At 36.7% G+C, this 24,554-nt stretch overlaps 1 protein-coding gene across 8 annotated transcripts in view; it reads right to left on the bottom strand.

Moving 5' to 3' along the window:
- Nucleotides 1–269: 269 nt before the first annotated feature.
- Nucleotides 270–24,554, bottom strand: part of LOC149573244 (ATP-dependent (S)-NAD(P)H-hydrate dehydratase-like) — a 179,978-nt gene continuing 155,693 nt past the window's right edge. For all 8 annotated transcript variants that reach the window (XR_016360073.1, XM_089814444.1, XM_089814442.1 and 5 more), the window contains exon 12: nucleotides 270–1,020. Coding sequence is in view for 7 of the 8 variants with exons in the window: in XM_089814444.1 (XP_089670570.1) it covers nucleotides 993–1,020 (28 nt within the window). In the remaining variant the exon portion in view is untranslated. The remainder of the gene's footprint in view (nucleotides 1,021–24,554) is intronic.

The raw sequence follows: 24,554 nt of genomic DNA, 5'->3' as shown, positions 1-24,554 counted from the left end.
CAAAAGTGAAAATCAATCGTCAAACAATAAAAAAGATGCTCTTCTGAATGGTGGCATTTGCTTTGGTTGCATGGAAGTTACCTGCAAATAATAAATATAATCCTAATCGATGGCAAAAGTTATATATACTATATATATTTTCTGCCAATGCTGTCATTAATATGTAACAATGCCAAAGTAATCCATCCAGAGCAGTGTCTCAATGCAAAATTATATCATATCAATGAACAAAAGGGTCTAGCCAAATGCCAAGAATTAAAGTAACGATGTGTGAAAATCTCAAAGATTGGATGAATTTATTCATGACGATATTCCAAGAGTATCCAGTTCCTTTGGGACTCTGTCATCCTACTGAACTAAAAATGAAGCTCCAGAAGCAACAAAGCAGTTAATGTTATTACATTTTCCCTTTCCTTCTGAACAGGATAGAGTTAGTTTCCATTTTATTTCCATCCTTACAAGCATTTTGTGTAATGCAGTTAATTATGAAATATAGGAAGCCCTTTGGTAGGGGGAGACAAAAAAACTTAGTTCTGTTCTGAGTAATGCACTGAAGGGCCTTTTGTATTTCTTTATAATATGCATATTAACAATATATTTCAGGTGCTTCCACTATTCACTTAAAAGATATGCATTGAAGGGGATAAGGGTTTTTGAAATGATGATTCAATTTTAATTATGAACAGGAAACACTGATTGATCAGGCACAAAAAGATTTACAAATTACTGTAAAAATCTTCTAAGATCATTCTTCCAAGTGGTGTCAAGCTTTTCTATTTTACTTGGTAGAGTCATTTAGAGACTAAACTTATTAGACCATCCATTTGACATTGTAAATAAAGTCAGATTTGCTATTAATATAAAGCTGCTTCTGAAAACCCAACTGTACAAATCAAATCTAGAGTACTATAGTTGGACTACAAAATATGAGCTTGGCAACAATTGCAACTAGTGCTTTTAAGAAGCATGCACTTATATATACGTGATGACCATCACTGTGCTGGGCAAATGTCCTCCATACTGCACAAATACAGCCAAAACTCAAATGTCAAGATCACATACACATAGGATTGAATAAATTTTCACCCCTCTTTTATCTCAAAGATCACATGCACACAGTAGTTGCAAAATAAAATCTCTTCTCTTCATTTTTGGCTTCATATTTTTGTTAAATTTCTTAGAATATCATGTAATTAAATTAAACTGTACCTAAACAGCCTTTGAAACCACAACTTTTCTTGCTTTTATCTAGATGAGTCACTTTTGATGCATTAACAAGCTGATGAAGGCATGGGAATGATATCAAAAAGAAGAGATAGAGGACTAGCAATATAAAACGTTGGAAGTTATAATAAAATAGCAAGGAAGAGCAGAAACCCATGGGAAAGAAAATCTAAGAAAAAATAAGAGTAATGCAGGGATAGCAAGATGGATATGACCCATATGCAGGAAAGTTCAAGTAGAGAAGAACCCATATTAAAAAATTAAACAAAAAATGGGAATTTCTCCATTTATGACTTCTTTCTGAAATGGAAATATGTTCAGTTTGCCTGTGGCTCTGACCAGGCTATGAATTTTTACAGACAAATTCATTTAGAATTGTTACTATCACCTATTTGTACCTCAGCAAATCCAGAAGTATCAAGGTGATTCTGGCTAGCAGCGGACATCATTTTTCAAGCAGTTTGTTTTGCATTTGAACAATAAAAATGTACACAAACCTCAACCCATCAATCATTTTCACTTTGACTTGTTTGATTAGTCAAGAAACAGAAAAGAAACACTTTATTTGTTGCAGGCAACAAGGTTTACAACATATAAAGCTTCCATGCTATATTTGTTGGGGATTCTAGTCAGAATGTAAATGTGGAAGTCTGTTCATGATAACCTTGGTCGTTGTCGAGTAAATCTTAGCATTGTTGCTTGATCAAGAGCCATCCTCGCTGCTGTGCACTTGTGGTTAATAGATGCTGCTAAAGAGTGTACTTGTGCTATGTGAACATAGCCTGCACACTATTAAAATTATTTTATTTCTCTGATGTATGTTAAGAAAATTAGATCTTAAGTGATTTATCCTCTTAGGAATTCCAACGTTTTAATTTGTTTGGATTCTGAAATGTGTGGTTCAGTGATTGTTTTCAAAACTTGTTGCTCAGAGATTATAATGGCAAACAATTCTAGCTCTACTTAACAACTCCACTTCAAAATCAACATAAGTTCACCTTCCTGAAGGTATAAAGAAATGATAGAAAAGATTCCATGTGGTAGTGCATATGTTTAGATTTGCAGTGGGTCTGGTTATATGTTTACAAGATAATGTGATCAGATTTGTATCATTCCTAGAATGAGAATCAAAGCTTGTCCAAAAGAAAATGGTGCAATTGTGCCAACTCAAAAAATAATAGAATATATTGAAGAGGGGAAGGAAACAAATGCAACAAGTGTCCTTAGAATAAGGTGTCCTTTAAGCAAAAGAAGATTGTCACAATGGCCCCCTATATCCCCATCTCATTAATGTCTTCGATATTGATAGAGGCCTACCTGTTTTTGGGTAGAAATGAAGAAGAGCCCACTAATACAAGAACAAAAGCACCATTAGAGAGAGTGTTTCAAAATTGATACTCGAAAGATCACTAATCAAATAGTTGCAGTGCACCTCTCTGCAAAAGATTTGTCAGAAAATGTTGTTCTGTTACCATATTGACAAGATATGCCGAGTAAAGTAAATAATGCTCCAAAAGGGTACGTGAACCCAAGTTATGAGGAGGTGTGCACCAACTTATTGTAAAAAGCTAAGTTACCGTATTCGTTGATCGACCCCCAAATTCGATAGTTGATTCAATTGTCATTCGATGTCATTTCAAATTTAAAGCATATTCACTTTTTTTTCTTGATGAATTTGCTAGAAGCATCGGGTAGGACCTTGGTCGAATGATCAATGAATTAGATCGAGTTTTAAATTCTCCGGTCGACTTAGAGACAATTTTTTATGCATTTGGGCGAATTTTATTGTTTTACCCAAATTTTCGGTGATTTGGATTTTGTGTTTGACCCGAAACTAACGCAGATTTCAATTTTGACCCAAATTTGAGGTGACCGTAAACCTAAACACTAAAGTCGACCACATAATTGCTATTGTCTTTAGACTTTCATTGTTTCGGTAAACCTAAACACTAAGAGCAAAATGGCGTCTATATTATCTGCATGACTATCCTTTTTTTAATTGATGACTACATTGTTTCTCTCCCTTACTAGGTTTATTTCCTTCTTTTTATTTATTAGTTACTTTTAATCTCTCTTATTTTGTAACAAGTGAAAAATTTCTATGATTGCAGATGCGTTTTGTTGATATATTATACCTTGTGTGACTGAAAGTTTTTTTCTGGCATTTTGTACAAAGTAAAATGATTTTCTAGGATTATTTTTTCATTGTTCTTTTGTTTGGAATGGTTGCAAGTGGTTCTAGTGCCAGAAACTCCATTTCAAAATTGACAGATGCTCCCAATATGGAAATATATGGAAATGGTTCGACTAATACCGGGTGGAGGTTATGTGTGGATTTGTAGCTATTGCAAAGACGAATCTAGTAGCTCTTATAGTAAAGTGAAAGCATATTTGTGTTTTATTCCTCAAAAAGGCATTAAATTTTGTATCGAGAAGCTGAGAGTAAACAAAGTGCTACCTAAAATCCTCCTTCCAAACCATATTGTGAACTAATACATTGAAAAACAAAATAAATAGAGGAAGCTGCTGGGAGGACTATTGCTTCTCATCCATTGCAAAGTGGTAGGCCTACAAAGAGAGGAAAGATATCATCTATGTCTTCAACTTCCAGTCCCAATGAACCACTTGCAGAGGACCATCCATTCTTGCATTCTCCTCAACACATATTGTAAGTAAGAGAGCAATGGGTCCCTTGGAAATGTCATTTCAAAATAAAGCTAGAGACATTGCCGACCAAGCCATAGCAAGATGCATCTATGCAAATGGGTTGTCATTTAATGTTGTTCGCTCACCGTATTGGCAATACACAGTGAGAGGAGTTAATGAAGCTCCAAAGGTGTTCAAGGGCCTTGGTTATGAGAAGATTTGCACCACTTTATTAGATGATGAGGTGGGCCATTTAGAGGCTGCCATGTTTCCCATCAAGGATTCATGGAATGAAATAGGTGAGACAATGGTATCAGATGGATGGAAGGATGCAAGAAACTGTCCTTTGATGAATGTTATTGCAGTGTCTACAAGAGGTACAATGTTTCTGAAAGTTGTGGATTGTAAAGGATAGGTAAAGGATGGTCCTTTCATTGCAAAAATTCTCATTGAAGCTATTGAGCAAGTTGGCCCTCAAAATGTTGTTCAAGTAGTAACTGACAATGCCAAGAATTGTAGGGTTGCCGGCTGAATGGTTGAGGAGCAGTACAAACACATCTTTTGGACACCTTATGTTGTGCACTTACTCAACCTAATACTGAAAAAATTTGGCACTAAGGTTGAGTGGATTAAAAAAATGTACCAAGAGGCACAGGATATCCAAATGTTTGTCATGAACCACCATATGACACAAGCCATATTTAGACAATTCTCCAAACTAGAGCTCTTGAAGGTAAGTTCAATTATTTAAAATTTAAACATGTTTTAGAAATCTGTAATGTCCCCATTTTCGGCAAGCTCGTGCAGATGATTGAGTCGGTTCATTATAGCGACACTCATGAGATGACAAGGTGATTAGAGGGTCCTAGTTGTGGACTTACTATTTTCAGTAAGTCTAATTTTGGCAATGTCGTTGGTGGCTTTGGCAGTTGGTTGTCACTTGCAGTGGATGTGGTTATTAATTGCATGAGCTCTTATTTATTAATTAATTATTAAAGTCGCATTATTATAATAATAATATTAAGAGATATTGCTAAAAGAGTTGTGTTGGAAAATTTCAAGAGCTGAGTTTTTGTGGGAAACTTTTGTAGTAATGTTCTTTTGGGAAACTTTTGTCAACAAGGGATGATAAATATGAGCTCATTGCATTTGAAAACGCATGCTTGAATATTAAATTGCTTTTTGATGCCTTTGTGGCATTCCTGAGGTTTTAAATTTTGTTGCCCTTGCTGAAGTATAAGGGTTAAGTCTGAAATTCTGAGAATTGCTCTGAAGTGGCATTGGAAGTTGTTTCTATTGTATAGTGATTTGTATCTCTCCTACTGTTCTTCTTATGTCTAAGGAAATTAGTTGTTGGAGATTATTGTTTGCATTTGTAAGGAGGCCATTTGAAGAAATTACATTGATTTCCTTGCTATTAATTGGGGTTTGATCTAAACCATAGGGGCTGTCATTTTTGCAACTGGACGCATCGTGTGGACTCTATGTCTGCAATCTTCCACAAGGCCCAAACATCATCTTTGGAGACTGGGTGTTTTATTATAGAGGCTGCAATTTAATATGCAAGCTTTTGTTTCATTTCAATTAGCCTGCAAACACAAAAACAGACCCATGTGGTAAAATTGGAGGTGGATGTTTGCAAACTCGGGGCTGCATGATATATGTGGGCTTGCGAATTAATCAAGGTGATTGGCGGCTTGTGTCAAGAACCTGCGATTTGGGATTGAGATCAGTATTTTTCTTTGCTAAGGCTTCAGCATCGAAGCACATTCACACAGGCAGCATTTTGATTACTGTTCAATTGGGAGGAAGCTCATGACAAACATACTGGTTGTGCAAAAATAAATCCAGGTTCCACTAATATTAGATTTAGCAAAGTATTTGCATTTTTTCTTTGCTGTCACTTGTAATCATTGGGGTTGCAATAAATAAAGGTTAATTTTGAATTAAATATACTGGAGCTGATTTGTTTTCAACACTATTATTTCCACTAAGTATTCTATAATTGGTCACCTAAAGATTCAATTAACAAACTCTGAGCATGAAACATATTTGTTTATGCATCAGCATTATGATTGCGTTAAGCTTGCTTACCAAATGTTTGACGAAATGTCAATGGTTAAATAATTAGGAAATTTAGTGTTTGTCAAAGCAAGAGCTAGTAAGGGTTCTTACAGTGGTATTAGAACAATTTCCTGCCAGCTTGCAATAATTGGGCTCAATATTTTTGATCTGTGGTTTATCTAGAAGTTGTTGTTTTGCATTCATTATCATGGGAGAGGATAGTAAATTTATGTTAGGTATACATTATACCCGTAGAGGCTGTACCACTCCAACTAGGGAAGGTGGGCATGAGATACAATTTGGGTCTATTGATAGTTCGGGTGGTTCAGGTGGTTAAAGAGTTAGAGATGCTGATGCAAAGATTGACAGAGAGGCTATGTAGATATTCGGGAACCTGGTAGTTGGATAGCAGCATGAAGAGCATAAAATTATACCAAGAGGGGGGGTGATCAGTATAGTAACAAATTTGCCAATTTAAAACTTTTATCGAAAAAATCAACTTCAAATGCTGAATGAACAATTATGAACATGAACACAATGACACAAAGATTAATGTGGAAACACAATGCGGGAGAAAACCACGACAAATAAATGCTTTCTTATATAAACTGCTCTTTTACAATGTTTTGTTGGCTATGGCCTACTACAGGCTCCAACCCCTATGTTTATGAGCACTAACTCATTGGAAGCTCCAACTCCCGCACTTCACAAGCACCAACCTACTCGAAGCACCAACCCCCACTGTTGTCTTCATGAGCACCAACCCACTGCACACAAAGTTCTCTTCCACCTTAATACTGTTACTAACTCAACTGATGATGGACATTTTTCTTGAACAATTGTTCTTTCACAATTTAATATTTTATATCTGCATATACTTCTCGTCTACATTTTTCTTTTAACAAGTCTGCAATTCTTTTCTTTTCTTTGTCTAAGAACTTATTGTCTTCAAAGCACACTCTTCTTATACTGTTTATTTACTTCTACCTTATACACATACTCTTATAATCCTGCAGTATATAGCAGAATCATAAACCTGAATATATATATAATATATTCTTTATATCACGCAGCAGTCATGGTCTGATATAATTTTTTTTTAATTCTTCTTTCGTCTAGACACACTTCTCACCCTCACAATATAAATATATGGCCACAATCTAAATATATTCCTCTGGCCTTTTTACTTCACCGCTCTGCCCAAATTTCTCTTTATTTATTCAACATACTCTACCATATATTTATATATATCAGAATTTTTAATCTGATTATATATTTTCCCTTTTACACTTCTCCAACAGCTAACATTTTTTTTCTCAAAATATTGAACTTAATATTTATATCTTAACATTTTAATGAAACCGTATGTCTCTTGGAATAAAGAGACTTTTCAAAGAACTTATGACATGTTGGTTAATCGTTATGATGCTATTATATGATTATCTTTAAATCTTAGAAAGTTGGTTATTCATCATGGGAAGAAGAATGGTGGCTAGCCGTTATAATGGTTTATGAATAATGACTTGTTATAGTAAAGTGTTATTATATTGAGGAATATGCTATAATCATGGAGAATTCCCTGCAAGAGCACGTCGAAGGGGTGGAAGCATTGTCAGAAAAAAATTGGGCACAGGGGCACCACCATCACTAGGAAAATAGCTATGAATCTTGAATCACCATGGCTAAGGGTAAACGATTAGGAAAGCAAGAGTGTACGTTGCACAATACCATGAGCTACTTGGTCAAACATATAAAATATATAGCTATCATTATCAAAATTCACATTCAAAACCATTACCTTTGTTGTTCTATGATGGCATCTCCATTTTTCTTCTTCATCATCATATATATATAAATACATATATGTATATAAATGTATGATGCCACCATGATATTAAATCTCTAGTTTCTCTCTAGTCACATATGTATAAATCTATACATGCATATATATCGAGAGGATATAAGGTTAGAATAAATCATAATCCTCGAATTATGCACGTATACAGATATGCAAATTTTAATAGGTATGACCTTGGACATAATAATAGTATGATGACATCATTTTGAAAATTATATACATATATATATATATAATTATGGATTTTTCTTCTTTCAATAACTCTTCAAAGGAACCCTTTGATATTTGTTTTAAAATTATAAATCTCTATGAGACACATTGACCACATTTGGCGCCTCTTCCTTTTAAATCGGTGAATTCAAGAAAAACCGAGGATCTTGTTGTTTTAAAACTACCGCGGCATTATATTTAAAACTTCTCTCATTGCTGGAATTCAGCCTGTCTTCCCTCTCATCTTTCTTTACATTAAAAGATTGAGCTTCATCTATCTCACGGATTTTACAAACCAGATTCTAGCATTTTTCTGTACAGTTCAGATGGCTTGAGCTACTGCGTCAAGACTTCCTGAGTCTCACTAATCAACGATTAGATTATGTTTATTTCCATTCCTCTTATTCAAAAATCGATGCCAGTAATTATCTTGATAAATCTAAACCTGCCATTGTTCCTCAATCATTTTATGTTTCAATGTTTCAAGTGATGTATAAGTACTCAGCTCATGTCTTCCGTCCTCTCTTGTTCTTTCTTCACGATTAAATGCCAACTATTTAGCATCAAAAATGAGTCGGAATGCACAAGTATGACTCTCATAAAGAGCAGTTCTATGTACGTCTGTGGAACAACTTATTTTATGATTTATGATTCATCAGAATGGCTTACTGCTAGAGTTTTTTGATCTCATGTTTTTGGCTAAGAGTCGGCAATATACTTCTAATGGAGGAATTCCATACTTAGTAGCATGATCAATTACCAAGGATTCAACTTGGTTGGAAGGACCAATGAAAGAGGGTAAAGAGGTGGAGGAAATCACTACTAAAGGAAGAACAGAAATCAGAACTATGAAACATGATAAAATATATAATTAAACTCTAAGAACGTCCAAGTAAGCTCATGTTTGTGCAATATGTACTCTATTGTCAAGTCGAGTGGTGGAATTAAGTACCAAGATGCTCAATGGTTGGACAAGGTGTTTCCATGTCTATTCCGGATAGGGAGGGCCTTTCTCGAATGAGATTATGTGGGGATATCTTAAGGGTCTGCGGTTGGGAGGTTAAGCCCCTCGTGATGTTTCCCCTCTCCACAAGATGTCAAGACATGCACTAGACAAAGATAAATTATGCAATCAAACATTTGTTGGTAATAGGTATTTTACTCTTATGATGTTAATACAAGTAGAAGCCTAGTTACCAGGTTCGGACCTTGGAGCTCGGGTCTGGATCTAGATTTGTTTGGGTTCGGATTTGTGCTTGGGTCTGGATCTGGGTCCAGGCAGGGTCCCTAATTGGGACTGTGGGCCATAAAAGTGTTTCAAATTACATTAAAATATCACTTTTTTAATATTTTCAATGTATGATTTTCTTTTCAATATTAACATTGATTAATGAGTGAGTATTTAATGTTTATCTTTGACATTTGGCATTGATCAATGATCAAGTAACATTGATATATTCATACTATGAAATGACTTCGTAAGTTAGTTTTACAACTATGCATGTTTCTCTTTTTTTTTGCATATATACATACAAACATACATACATATACATATACATATATACATACATACATATATACACTCATGAACCCACCCATGAACCCAAACCTTGAACCCAAATCCGTCCCCGAACCCAAATCGGCAACTTAGAGTAGAAGATATGATAGATTGATTTATATCATTGATTTAGTTATTTTCTTTAATGAAAGCATGTTTTCTCGTCAATGTAATTGGTAACCAATTAGATTGGCTGATCTTCCAACTAAACATGGAATATATCTATATGCAAGAGATGGGTTTATCTGATGGATTGTTATTTCAGTCTTACATTTATGTGAATAATGAATATGAGCGTATTTTCTAATTGAATGTTATTGCCATAGTTAGCAATGGAAGGTGAAGAGATGATACAATGGTATTTGATGCCCTAATGATATTGGTATTTGATGCCCTAAATGATACAATAGTATTTGATGCCTTAAATGATATAGTGGTATTTGTCATTTCGATAAAGTGGTATAGCTATTTGTTCTCAAGCGGTATATATGGATTAACCTAAGTTTTGCAAAAGCATCCTTAGATGGATTTTGGTTTTGAATTCTATGGTACAAAAATTTTTAATTTCTTGTTAAATTCATTGATGCTGTCTCAATTGTTAGTTATGAAATTTCAGTTTAACTAATGGTAACCATTAATCTCATTCACATGAACATAACTACATAATTGTCTTCCTATGAATATGAAGTAATAACTATATTTCTTTGATATGCTAGTTGTTAAGACTTAGAAAAAAAATGGATGTTATAGTGATGAGTGTGTACCATCTTGTGTTTGACTCACATTTAGGATTTGCATCAGGTGTAGAGTTGGTTTGTGCCTGAGATGGATTGTCTGCAAGATGATTGGGTAGGTACAGTGAAGGAGAGTATGTTGAGATCTCCTATGAATTTGTTTGCTAGTGATGTCTTGACTTCTACATCATCAACACAGGTATTGTGTGCTATGCTATAGGTCATGTTGTTGGTCATGATGATGTTGACATGCAATTGGTTTAGTGACAACAAGGATGTTACATGCTTCTTTTGGGATCCTTGTGGAGGTTTCAGTGAAATGCCTGATTGCTTGAGGACAAGCAATCTCGAAGAGAGTAGACTGTAATGTCCCCATTTTTGGCAAGTTCTTGCAGATGATTTGAGTTAGTTGATTACAGTGACCCTTGTGAGGTTTATTAGGGGGTTCTAGTTGTAGATTTCCTATTTTTAATAATTCTATTTTTGGCGGTTGCCATTTTTGGCAGTGCGGTGGGTGGCTTTGGCAGTTGGTCGTCACCTGCAATGGATGTGGTTATTAATCACATGGGCTCTTATTATTTATTTAATTAATTATTAAAGTCGCATTATTATAATAATGATATTAATAGATATTGCTAAAAGAGTTGTGTTGGAAAGTTTCAAGAGCTGGGTTCTTTTTAAAAAAATTTGCAGTTTTTGAAGTGTGTTCTTTTGGGAAACTTTTGTCAACAAGGGATTACAAATATGAGCTCATTGCATTGGAAAAAGCACGATTGAATATTTATTTTCTTTTGTTGCCTTTGTGGGTTTCCTGAGGTTGTGAATTTTGTTACCCTTGTTGATGTATAAGGGTTAAGTCTGATATTCTGAAAATTGCTCTAAAGTGGCATTGAAAATTGTTGTTGTATAGAAATTTGCATCTCTCCTTCTTGTTGTGTCTAAGGAGGTTATTGTTTGTGTTCGTAAGGAGATCATCTAAAGAAATTACATTGATTTCCTTGTTAATTGGGGTCTGATCTGAACCATAGAGATTGTCATTTTTGTAATTGGAAGTAGCATGTGGACTTTAATTGCGTCTGCAACCTTCCACAAGGCCCATACATCATCATTGGAGACTAGGCGTTTTATAGCAATTTGCATCTCTCCTACTGTTCGTGTTGTATCAAAGGAGATTAGTTGTTGGAGGTTATTATTTGCATTTGTAAGGAGATCATCTGAGGAAATTACATTGATTTCCTTGTTAATTGGGGTTCAATCTGAGCCATAGAGACTATCATTTTTGCAATTGGAAGTAACATGTGGACTCTAATTGAGTCTGCAACCTTCCACAAGGCCCAGCCGTCATCTTTGGAGACTAGGCATTTTATTATAGAGGCCCTGACTTAATATGTAAGCCTGCATTTCGTTTCAATTAGCTTGCAAACACAAACATCAGACCCACGTGGTAAAATTGGAGGAGGAAGTCTGCAATTTTGGGGCTGTGTGATATATGTGGGTTTGCGAATTAATCAAGGTGACTGGCGGCTTGTGTCAAGAACTTGCAATTTGGGATTGAGATCAGCGTTTTTCTTTGCTAAGGCTTCAACATCGAAGCACATTCACATAGGCAACATTTTGATTACTGTTCAATTGGGAGGAGACTCACAACAACCATACTGGCTGTGCAAAAATAAATCCAAGTTCCATTACTATTAGTTTTAGCAAAGTATCTGCATTTTTTCTTTGCTATCATTTGTAATCATTGGGGTTGCAATAAATAAAAGTTAATTTCTGAATTGAATATATTGCTGCTGATTTGTTTTCAACACTATTATTTCCATTGAGTAAATTATAATTGGTTGCCTAAAGATTCAATGAACAAACTCCGAGCATGAAACATAATTGCTTATGCATCGGCATTACAATTGCATATAGCTTGCCTACGAAATGTTATAGATGAAATGCCAACAGTTAAATAATTAAGAAATTTAGTGTTTGCCAAAGCAAGAACCAGTAAGGGTTCTTACAAATCTGGTAACTCTAGTTTAATAAACTTTCCATGTTTTTTAATTTTTAATCTAATACTATTGTTTTGATCTTAACAAAGGTTCTTGAGACCTACTTTGCCTTGAAAACTATTGTTTTGAGACGCCTTGTCAACATTGAAGAGGCATTGTCTAGAATGGTAACCAATGCTAATTGAAGCGTATGAAGGCAATCTAATAGTGCCAAGGTAGCTGCCATTAAGGCATCGATACTAGATGAGTCTTGGTGGGTTTGTGCTGAGTACCTTTTAAAGATCACCGAACCTATGTTGAGCATGATCTGATACACTAGTATGAATAGGCCTTGCTTGGGTGAGGAATGTGATGGCATTAACTCCATGATTGAGGATATTAGAAAAATATCATAAATGAGAAAGAGAAAGATCATGATGAAAAGTTCTTCAAGGAGTTACATATAATCATGGTAGAGAGATGGAACAAAATAACTATCCCTTTGCATCTACTTGCCTTTGCATTGAACCCCAGATTCTATAGCCAATCATTCCTCAAGGAGACTACCACTAGAGTTACCCCGTATAAAGATCCTGCAGTTGCTCAAGGGTACAAGTCAACCCTTCGAAGACTCTTTCCTAAGCACCTACGACCTGCAGTAAGGTCTGAATTTATGAGTTTCACAAGCATTGATGATTGTGGTCTTGAAGCTCTTGAAGACAAGAACAATGTTGATACTCATAAATGGTGGTCCTTCCATGGACAAATGTACCAGCACTTGCAACCCATTGCCATCAAAATTTTATCATAGGTAAGTTCTTTAATCTCAAGCTAGAGTAGTACTGGGATGGGTGACCTCTCAGGAAGTCTCAATGCTTCACCTCTGTGAGCATCACCTAGATCCAATGAGTGCTAAATGTTCCATTTATTTTCATGAAAAATGGGCTCATGTGAGCCACTACTCATTAAACATGGGTTTGACTCAAAAACTACAAAATTGAAACTTGGTAACAATAGCACAATTTGACTTGTGGTGGAAAATATCTCCTACTTGTGGTGGAAAATATCTCCTACTTATCAATTGATGAGCTTAATGGGCTTTCTAATGAATGGTTCATAAGGCACAACACTTGTTGAAGGTTTTGCAAATGGGGTTGCAAGTAGAATGGGTTTAACCATGGAGGAAACTACGCAGTTAAGCTCACTCAAGCTGGAGTAGTACTGGGATAGGTGACCTCCTCGGAAGTCATGGTATTGCACCTTTGTAAGCATCACCAAGATCTAATGAGTGCTAGATGTTCCATTTATTCGCATGAGAGATAGGTTCATGTGAACCACTACTCATGAAACATGGGTCAATGAGTTTGACTCCAAAAATACACGGTTGAATCCTGATAGCAATATCACAATTTGACTTGCTGTCAAAAATATCTCCTACTTATTTTAAGATACTAATTTTTAAATTCTTGATAAATATTCAAACTCTTCACTCTATAATTTTAAATTTGTAAATTTTGATAGGTTGTAAGTTCATCATCTAAGAGGAACTGGAGCCCAATGTAGTGGCCCCACTATCCACTTAGGTTTGAATGTTGTAACCCGCAACCATTTGTCAATATCATACCAAAAATTGTATCTAAAACATATTAGGAATATTAGATTTAAGTAAATACTAATCTAAATACCACCCAAGCTACCCTTCCTAATCCTTCGAGATAAATCCTTTCTCGAGTCACCTAACCCACTGGTAAGAAATTTATCTCGATTAGGTAATTGTCATTGAAAGAGCTTCTCCCACAGGCCTCTTTGGGATCTTTTGTAACACTACTTGGTAGAGATCCCACCTCTACCAAGTCTCTTATCTCTAACGTATGCATATGTTTGACTACTACAATATATATCGCCTCTAAGAGATTATTCACGAATCTCTCTCTAGGATTCCCCTTAAGGAATCTAACACTCACTCTTGAATGACCTCTATTCACCGAGTTCCCTTGACGTTCAATTAAATGATCTCTACTAAGCTCTTACTCAGTTTGATGTATAAGATTTCCAATCCACCCATATCTAAGGGAATTGTCTCTTAGCATTAAAACTATTGATCTCTAATGTTCCCATTTATCTTACCCTTAATGTTTCTCTTAGCTTTTGGGGATCGGTCTTCCAGATGTATATATATGTCTCTATTGTCTAGCAAATTCTTGAGGTAATTTGAGGTTATCCCAACTTCCTTACTGTCTTGGCCCGATCCCTTCTCAGCATGCTTATAATGGTGACAAGACTTTCTGAAAATATGATGCAATTTGCACAGTTTAGCTCATGCTCCTTTCCTCGATTGCTATTCGCGATGTCTGGATTGCTAAGGGCTACATTGTGGCGTCTACGTTTGTAGCTTCTCTTGAAATGGATGTGTCGCATCTAGTCTGAATGTCTACCTTGCATATATCCCCTGAATGTGTAAATAATCTATCTTCACTGCTTGTATGTTAGCTGGTGTTGGTTGTACTTGATATCCCCGATGCTTGTATTGCCTCTATCCTTAATTACCGAAATGTATGTTGAGGTCCCTTTGTTCTGCATCGTTATCGTATCCTTCTTACAGATTTGTGGTTGTTCGCTGAATATTCACCCTGCGTTGAGTACTGTGTTCGTATGGTTTGATGTTGTTCAGTTTGGGAGGATTCATGTGTTTGCCCACTTTGTATATCCATCTCCTTCAATTATTTATCTACGTCTTACTCCCCATCAATATCTTTCTCTTTGTTGTGTTTGCTAAGGAATATATATATTCCTCTTTTTTTTTTAATATCCTTTGTCCTCCGTTGTCCTTCAAACTATATATGCCATGAAGGGATAAGTCTTGTCTCTTGGTTGCCACTTTTCATTAACCATTTTCTTATGTTAATATAAACTTATATATTATTATTATCAATTAGGATATTATTAAGGTATAGATCATAACTATATATATAGAAAAGAGATTCTAGATCTTCTATATGATATATATTATATAATATTTTTAATAATTATGTGTCTTTTTCATATAGTCAGAATTATATCAAACTCTTCTTATTTCTTAACTAATTTAAGACAAGGGATTCCATGTCACTTAATATATTATAGTTAATCATTTATATCTATTTAATGTTATTATGATATTGTAATTTCATTATTTATGAACTTCACATTTACACCTGTCTTATTATTATTTACTTAATTATTGTATCTTCAAAAGGGGTCATCACAACATACTCCATCCACTCAATAAAATGCAACTGACTAAACTCCAAGAAGGCAAATAACTTGATCTTTGTGCATTCAAACTTGAGGCTCACAATTCATAAAAAGAATATCTACGAAAAAGGGGAGGCAAAACATTGGGATGTCAAACCAAAGTCTGTGAAGTTGGAATCCCACTTTGATGCACTTGCAATTGATCAATGTGATCATGAGATACATAGTGATGTTGAAGTTGAAGCTGATCCCGAGGCTATGACTGAGACTACTGATGCTAGTGGCACTAATTGTGCTTCTAATCAGCAACTGCCTAATGATGATGAATTCCTTGATGATTTTTTATTATATTTGATTACATTGACTGATTATAAATGTTGACATTACTATTTTCGGTGTATTTTTACATTTTGTCATGACAGTCGAACTAAATCGTTACTATATGTGGTGGTTTATTTTGCTGAATTGCTTTAGTATTAACATACTGGTGTGTGGACTTATTTGCTGCAGCATATTTTTACATATATATAAAAAAAAAAAACTAAAAAACTGCATAGACGAACCCAAAATGAACCTAAACCCAACCCCCAAAAAATTGAGTGAATTTTGAATTTTGAACTTGAACGTTGAACCCGCATCTGAACCAACATATGAACCAGAAACTAAGGTAAAAAGATGTAAAAAACATGAAAACTTCATTGACTTCCATTAGGTGTCTATAGAAGCAAACAAGAGTATCCAATATTTCTAATGGATGGAAGGATATAAGAAATCAGCCACTGAACAATGTGAATGTAGTTGCCACAAAGGGGCCATATTTTTGAAATTCATGGATTGTGAGGAGCAGCTGAGAAATGCACAACTTATTGTTAACATGCTAACATGGTATATTGTGGAACTGTGTTCTCTAAATATAGTCCAAGTCCTAATAAACATCACAAATAATTACACAGAAGATGTGGCAACTATCGACTTACTAATTTTGTAACCTCTAGTGGCCAAAGTGTTTTGACTCTCTGTGACAAGTACATGAAAGATACTCTTGGTAGTACCTCAATAACTATAAATTGCCCCGCTAACTCTTGTGATCGAAATTTTATTGCAATTTTCATTATTTTTGTTGTAAACTCTTTAAATCTGTTTTTTTTTCTCTTTTCCAATTATTATTTTTCAAAATTGAAGTTTGATTACAATTTCATAATTATAACTCTCACTTTCCTTCAAGAGGTTGCTATTTTCTCTTAATTTGGGCAAAAAAGATGTACATACTCCTCCACCCACTTCATAAAATGCAACCATTTGACATCAAGGTAGACAAGCTAGTTTCTATGCATTCTAAAATGCACCTTCGTACCCATAAACATAATGAGCATAAGAGGAAAGGGGACAGAAGTTGTAAGATTGTAATGTCCCCATTTTAGCAAGTTCTTGTAACTAGGCTTATTCAGTTCATCATTACGACCCTCGTGAGTTGACACAGTCATTTGAGGGTCTCTATTGATAGACTTGCTATTTATAGTAAGTTTTGGGTGATTGCTATTTTTAGCAATGCAGTGGAGGCACCAAGCGTTTGGCTTCATCAACATTTTGTGAGACCAATTTGTAGAGTTCATGATTATAAGTTATTTATTAAATCACTCTTAATAAACTATAATATTCCCGTTATAAAATAAGTTATGTATTAAACTATTGTTAATGGGCTGATTGATTTAATATATCTCGGACGCATTTTTATTTTGTTTCCGTAGTTTGTGTCACCGTCGGCTCTCTTTGCACACCCTCAGAAAGTTTTCCTGATGGGTATTTAAGCACGACTTGTAGGTAGTTTTTAGGCAAGCATTTTGGATTATTCTTTGTATTGGGAATTCCAGTTGGGATTCTCTGTCGTTCGCCATTTCGAAAGTGAAAGATCTTGCTTATTTGGCTTGTGCGGTTTCGGTGGGAATTCAACCCTCACCCTATTCTATTGTTGCATGTAATACTATGCTCGACCCTGGCAAATTGGAGCACTATCTTTATTGCAGATGGGTATACTTATATCTCTAGTACCAAATTGAATCAGTTGTTTTGGTATTAATTAGCGAATACATTGTTCTGGCACTAAGTGTAGATCCACTCCATATTCCATATAGCTCACTACCTATCCATGATTCCTAGCAGCATCCATCGTACGACCCCCAAATCAACACCATGATTCATTTCCCTTCATCATACGACCTACTAACCATATCGTACGGCAAAGTTGGTAGCCATCATCACTATATGGACTGACTTCCTACCTATCGTACAGCTACAAGTCTTTCCGTACAACCACACTCTCCATTGAACATGTCCACTGTACGGCACATATACATGCCCACCGTACACCTCTTCCACTAACCATACAAGCTCAACATAAATATCATACAACCACCATTGTACCTTCCGTACGGCCAATCTATACCGTACGACCCTTTCAAAAGCAGTGTACAACCATCATAGACACCCACCCTCTCTGTACCACACCATCCGACCACTTGATTGGAACGGGATTAGGATACAATGAAAGTTTGCGATTCTCCAAGATCAGAACATTACGATGGTATCAGAGCTTCAATCCTGCCATCCTGTGGACAATGAATGAGAGTTTATAGTCAGAAGAGACAAAGAACCCATTCTGTTGATAGAATGGCTGTCGAATCAGAACCAACAGTTGCCAAACTCGTGGCACTACTGAGAGAATTTGCAAAGAATCAAGCACAAATCATTGATACTCAGGGAATCATGGAAGAGACTCTCAAGAAGTTGGCAGATAATAAAATATCAGGAGAACAAAATGGTCATAGCGTGGACTTGGTGTCGGGTAAAACAAACCCTCACCCAGCATGCTCTCGACCTTCCATGCTAGTCTTTTCAAACACCACACAGAGGGAAACAACCAACCTTTGAAGAGATGTAAGAACAACTGAGAGAAGACTGGAAGAATGCGAATGTTGACGAAGATATATCGTACAAAGATTACGCGGATCTGAGAATGAGATATTCGGGAGGCGGAAACCAAGGATATTTTAACAATGATCTCAAAAGAAAGTTGAGTAAAATAATTCTATCTCCATTTGATGGATTTGGATCCATATCTACGCAAGTGTGGGTAATGATGGCCGATACTCTTTTCCAACTGAATCCTATGCCAAAAGAAGAAGCAATCAAATTTGTGGCACTGCACTTGGAGAGAGTTGCGCATGAATGGTGGCATCACAGCACCATCACACTAGGGCATGATCAAATAACTACTTACATGTAATTCACTTACAGATTGATAAGCGATTTGATGGTAAAGATCTAGAGCTCAATATCAAAGATTTTGCACAACTGAGACAAACTAGATAGATCGACCAATACATTGCTGAATTTGAGAAACTCTCTGTTTTGGTCACGAACATTTTTGAAAGAAGACGGATAGTGCTCTTCACGGACAGACTGACAGAACCACTGAAAGGTTGGGTAAAAGTGTTCAATCCTGCCACCCTGTAAGAGGCTATCAAGAAGGCACGGAGCATGGCATCATCATCGACGTCATCCTCTTGAAGTTACTCACACCCCAAACTGTCGGTGATCCTAAGGGACAAAGTTAATAAACCTCCGCCTAGGAAGCCATCATTGGACAAAGCTACCGGATAGAAACTTTGAAGGAAGAAATTATGTTTCAATTGCAAGGGACCGTGGGAACCTAGCCACAGATGCCTCAGAAAGGGAAAAATACACTACATTGAGGTCGTGTTCGATGATGAGGATGAACAAGAAGAAACGCTCACCGAAGACAACCAACATCGCAATGACACTAACATGGTTAATTTGAACTGTACGGAAAGAATTGCAGATTTGGTACAGTGCAGAGGAACTATTGCCCTAGCTGGCAGCCTGAGGTGCACACTCTTTCATGTATGGGGTACCCTTCAAGGACAAAGGGTTACGTTGATGCTGGATAGTAGAGCCACTCTAAATTTCATAAACTCATCTTTGGTGAACCGAAGAGGTCTACCTATGGAGGCGCACGAAGGATTTAGGTCAACGTTGCTGGAGGGACTCTTCCGCCATGCACGCACCTTGTTCCTCAACTAAGTATCACAATAGCGAATTACAGGGTGAACCGAGGATTTTTTCATAGTGGACCTTGATGATATGGAGGTTATTCTAGGCATACAGTGGATGGAGACACTTGATGAATACACTCAGAGTTTCAAATGAATGGATTTCACTTTCATTGTCGATGGAAAGAAGGTTGTTCTCCGCAGAATGGAAAATGAGGGTTCCAAGAAAGTTTTTGCACATCGGATGGAAGCAATTTTTCGGCATGATGACATTGCTTGGGCAACACATTGTTTTGTTTCAACAGAACCTATAAAAGGGCAACGAACACCTCTCCAAGATGACGATCTCCAAAAGATTTTGAGCAACCACGATAAATTTTTTATACACATTCCTGCTGGCATACCACCGCATCGAGGGTTTGAACATACAATTGAGTTGGAAGTAGGAGCCAAACCGGTCCTAACTACACCATACTGCCATCCCAAGAAGTTCAAAGATGAGATTGAAAAGACAATTCAAGAACTGCTAGAGAAAGGATGGATCCATCCTAGTTCTAGCGCTTTCACGTCAACAGTGGTATTGGTCAAAAAGGACAGGACGATGCGCATGTGTGTGGACTACTATGTGTTGAACAAAAAAAATCCAATTCCAAAGATAGATGAGTTGTTGGATGAATTACATGGCGCAGTCTATTTTTCGAAAATAGATCTTTGTTCCGAATACCATCAGATCTGCATGAGGGAGGAAGATGTAGAAAAGACGACCTTTCGTATTATGAGTTTCTGGTCGTGCCGTTCGGATTGACAAATGCACTTGCTACATTCCAATCATGCATGAATCGCATTTTCAACAAACAATTGTGTAAGTACTTATTGGTATTTTTTGATGATCTTATTTATAGGAGGACATGGGAGGAGCACCTAAAGCATCTAGAGGAAGTCCTAAGGATCATGGAGGAACAGTCTTTGTTCGCCAAGCAATCCAAGTGTGAATTCGGTATGACAAAAACATTATGCCCGGGGCATGTTGTCAGTAAATATGGAGTTCAAATGCATCGGGAGAAGATTCAAGATATCCTTGATTGGCCTCCCCCAAAATCACTCTCGGAATTGCCAGGATTTTTTGGACTGTGCAGTTATTACCGGAGATTTGTTGAAAAACTCTCTCAACTCAGCGCATCCTTAACAGATTTGACAAGGGGTCTTTCCAAGGAATGAAAAGGCACAACTCACTTTTGATAAATTGAAAGAGGCAATGAGCACTTGTCCCGTACTTGCATTACCTAATTTCACTCGACCATTCATTTTGGAGTGCGACGCATCCAGAGAAGGCATTCACGCGGTACCGATGCAGGATAGACATCCCATAACTTTTGAGAGCAAGAAGTTTACACAAACGGAATTCTTATATTCCATCTACGATGAAGAAATATTGGCCATTGTACATGCACTAACCAAGTTTCGGCAGTATTTGGAGGGTGTCAAGTTTGTCATCTATACAAATCACAACAGTTTGAGATATTTTCTAGAGCAACAGGACTTGAACAAGAGGCAACAAAAATGGATAAGCAAAGTTCAGGCTTTTGATTTTGACATTGAATATGTGAAAGGGAAGAACAATGTGGTTGTAGATGCCTTGTCCAAGATACCCGCCATCTGGTCGCTAAACCAGATTTCAACTGACTGGAAGGCACATTTGTTGGTAGAATATTCCAAAAACACATTTGCTTGTGAGCTAATGGATGGCAACACCCAAGATGACTGGTACAAAGTGGTGGATGACATCATCTACTATAAAAATCGGATATTTTTAGTGCTAGAATCCAAAGTGAAGTAGAAAATCTTGAAGGAAGTACAGAACTCACCTTTGGCAGGACACTCGAGTTTCCTCAAAGCTTACAGAAGTCTCTGGGAGAGGTTTTAATGGAAAGGACTTAAAAGAGCCGTATTGCAGTATGTAAGAGAGTGTGCGGTCTTCCAGTAGAACAAATCCGAATATACTCTACCTATCGAGTTACTGCAACCTCTGCCAATTCCAAAACATAAGTGGGAAAGTATCTCAATGGATTTCATAACAAGGCTTCCCAAGTTAAACAAAAAGGATTGTATTTTCGTGGTGGTTGACAGATTGACAAAGTACGCACATTTCTTTGGCCTCCCCTCAGATTTTAAGGCCGCACAAGTTGCCAATTTGTATTTTGAGAAGTCTTTCATCTGCATGGGTTACCCCGAAACATTGTCAATGATCGGGATGGGCGATTCATCAGTATCTTCTGGACAGAATTGTTTCGGATGGCAGGGAAAAAATTGGCACCAAGTACTAGTTACCCCCCGCAATCAGATAAACAAACAAAGATTGTGAACAAGTGGCTTGAAGGTTACCTTTGGAACTACATTTCGGCACAACAACGGGCATGGGTCAAATGGATACATCTAGGGGAATATTGCTACAATACCACGTACCACATGTCCATTTGAATGACACCATTCAAAGCTTTGTATGGGTACGAACCCCTTGCCTTCATCGATACAATTTTGGGTGACAGTCACGCACCAAGAGCAAGGGACTAGCTTCAAGAGGGACATGACATACTGAGGTGCTTGAAAGAAAACTTACAATGGGCACAAAATCAACAGAAGATGTACGCAGACAAAAACAAGATGGAGAGGAGTTTTGAAGTAGGCGACTTGGTTTATATTAGGCTCCAGTGATATCAACAATCCTCATTGAAGGAAAAGGGAAAGGAAAAATTGAAGCCACGATTTTATGGCCCCTATCGTGTAGTTCGTTGCGTTGGTGAAGTCGCGTACAAGTTGGAACTTCCAAAGGGAAGGCGTATACATAACATTTTTCATGCTTCATGCTTGAAGAAGGTTGTAGGGTAGAACGTCGCAGTAGCTACAAACCTTCCACCACTCAATTAAGAAGGAAAGCTTATATTGGAACCAGCCGAGATCATCGAAGTATGTGAGAAGACTCTGTGGAACCGCATGATGAAGGAATATTTGGTGCATTGGAAACAATTCCCACTAGACGATGCAACATGGGAGGGTGAGCACATTCTCTAGCACCCTACATCAAAATTGCTTGAGGACAAGCAAAATTTGGGACGAGAGGACTATAATATTCCCATTATAAAATAAATTATGTATCAAACTATTGTTAATGGGCCAATAAATTTAATATATCTCAAACCCATTTTTATTTTGTTTCTATAGTTTGTGTTGTCGTCAGCTATCTTTGCACACCCTCGGAAAGTTTTTCCGATAAGTATTTAAGCACGGCTTGTAGGTAGTTTTTAGGCAGGCATTTTGGATTATTCTTTGTACTGCAAATTCCAATTGGGATTCTCTGTCGTTCTTCATTTTGGAAGTGAAAGATCTTCCCTATTTCACTCGTGCGATTTTGGTAGGAATTCAACCCTCACCCTATTCCATTGTTACATGTAATACTTCTCTCAGACTTGGCAAACCGGAGCACTATCTTTATTTCAGATGTGTATACTTATATCTCTGGTAATAAATTGAATCAGTTGTTTTGGTATCAATTAACGAATGCATTGTTTTGGCAATAAGTGTAGATCCACTCCATATTTCGTACGGCTCACTACCTATCTATGATTCCTAGTAGCATCCATCGTATGACCCTCAAATCAACACCGTGATTCATTTCCCTTCACCATATGGCCTACTAACCATATCATATGGCCAAGTTGGTAGCCATCTTCACTGTATGGACTAACTTCCTACCTGTCGTACGGCTACAAGTCTTCTTGTACAGCCACACTCTTCATTGCACATGTCCACCGTACGGCACATATACGTGCCCACCGTACACCTCTTTCACTAACTGTAGGGCCTCAGCATAAATACTGTACAACCACCACTATAACTTCTATACGGAAAGTTTGTACTGTACGACCCTTTCAAAAGCAGTGTACGGCCATCAGAGGCACTTACCCTCTCCATACCAGACCATCCGAACACTTGATTGGAATGGGATCAGGATATAGTGAAAGTTTGCGATTCTCTAGGATCAGAACATTACATAAATGACCTCATCCTTAAAGTGTTAAAATTTAAAAGTGTGTCCAAAAAGCATCTTTAGTGAAAGGCATATTAGAGAAGCCACGTTGCAAATTGTGTTATAAATTTGACTCCAAGGAAAAAATCAATCCCTGTGTTTTATTAATTCATTTCATGTGTTGATAAGGGTTTTGGCATTGGAAATTTGAGAGGACTAATTCCTCTTTGTTGCACTTTGAGTCATTTCAAGATATGGTGAATTGTGCCTGTCTCCTATGATTTAATTTCACAATCAAGTCTAAAAGTCTTGGTGCTAGTGTATACTAGGAATATTTTTCCTTTGCAATGATTTTCTACAAGGGATTCTACTAAATTGGGTGTTTATCTCAGCCTTCTATATTGTGGTGACTGTGACTAGAAGGTGATTTTGGTGCTGCAAATTGGAGTTGTTATTACCTGTTATTCTTACCTTGATTGAATGGCATTTTGGTTGGTGTTTGGCACTGTGATTGGGCATAGGTTCCCAATCGGACCTTTGTGTTGGGATGCCATTGAAAGGTGTTTCTTTGTGTAATGTACACGTCATTAGGCGCGAGTTTCTTTTGTTTCCATGGGCCCTCCTAACAACCTGTATTCTACCTAGTGTGAGGAGTTTGGTGCTTGGTTTGGGGCAGCGTCCATTTCTTGACAGATGGGATTTACATGGAGCTCAAGTTGTACGTGGTTTCCCACATTGCTCAATTGCAAACAATTTCTACAATAGTCATATTCAAGTTCTTGAAAGTTGTAATAAATTGCAACATTATAATTGCGAAACTTTAGTTGGTAATTGGATTTATTAGGAATTGAATTGTTGATTGCTATTTTTTAATATTTCATGTATATTTGAAAATACCCTAAAAAAATAATTCCAAAAAACAGAAAAATTGCAAAAAACTAGAACACAAAAAAATC

The sequence above is a fragment of the Cupressus sempervirens genome, chromosome 2, assembly GCF_028749045.1.
Source record: "Cupressus sempervirens isolate cs-2001-9-10 chromosome 2, ASM2874904v1, whole genome shotgun sequence".
Classification (NCBI taxonomy): Eukaryota; Viridiplantae; Streptophyta; class Pinopsida; order Cupressales; family Cupressaceae; genus Cupressus; species Cupressus sempervirens.
Note: the sequence above shows the minus strand (reverse complement) of the source record. Positions and strands in the feature narration are given on the sequence as shown.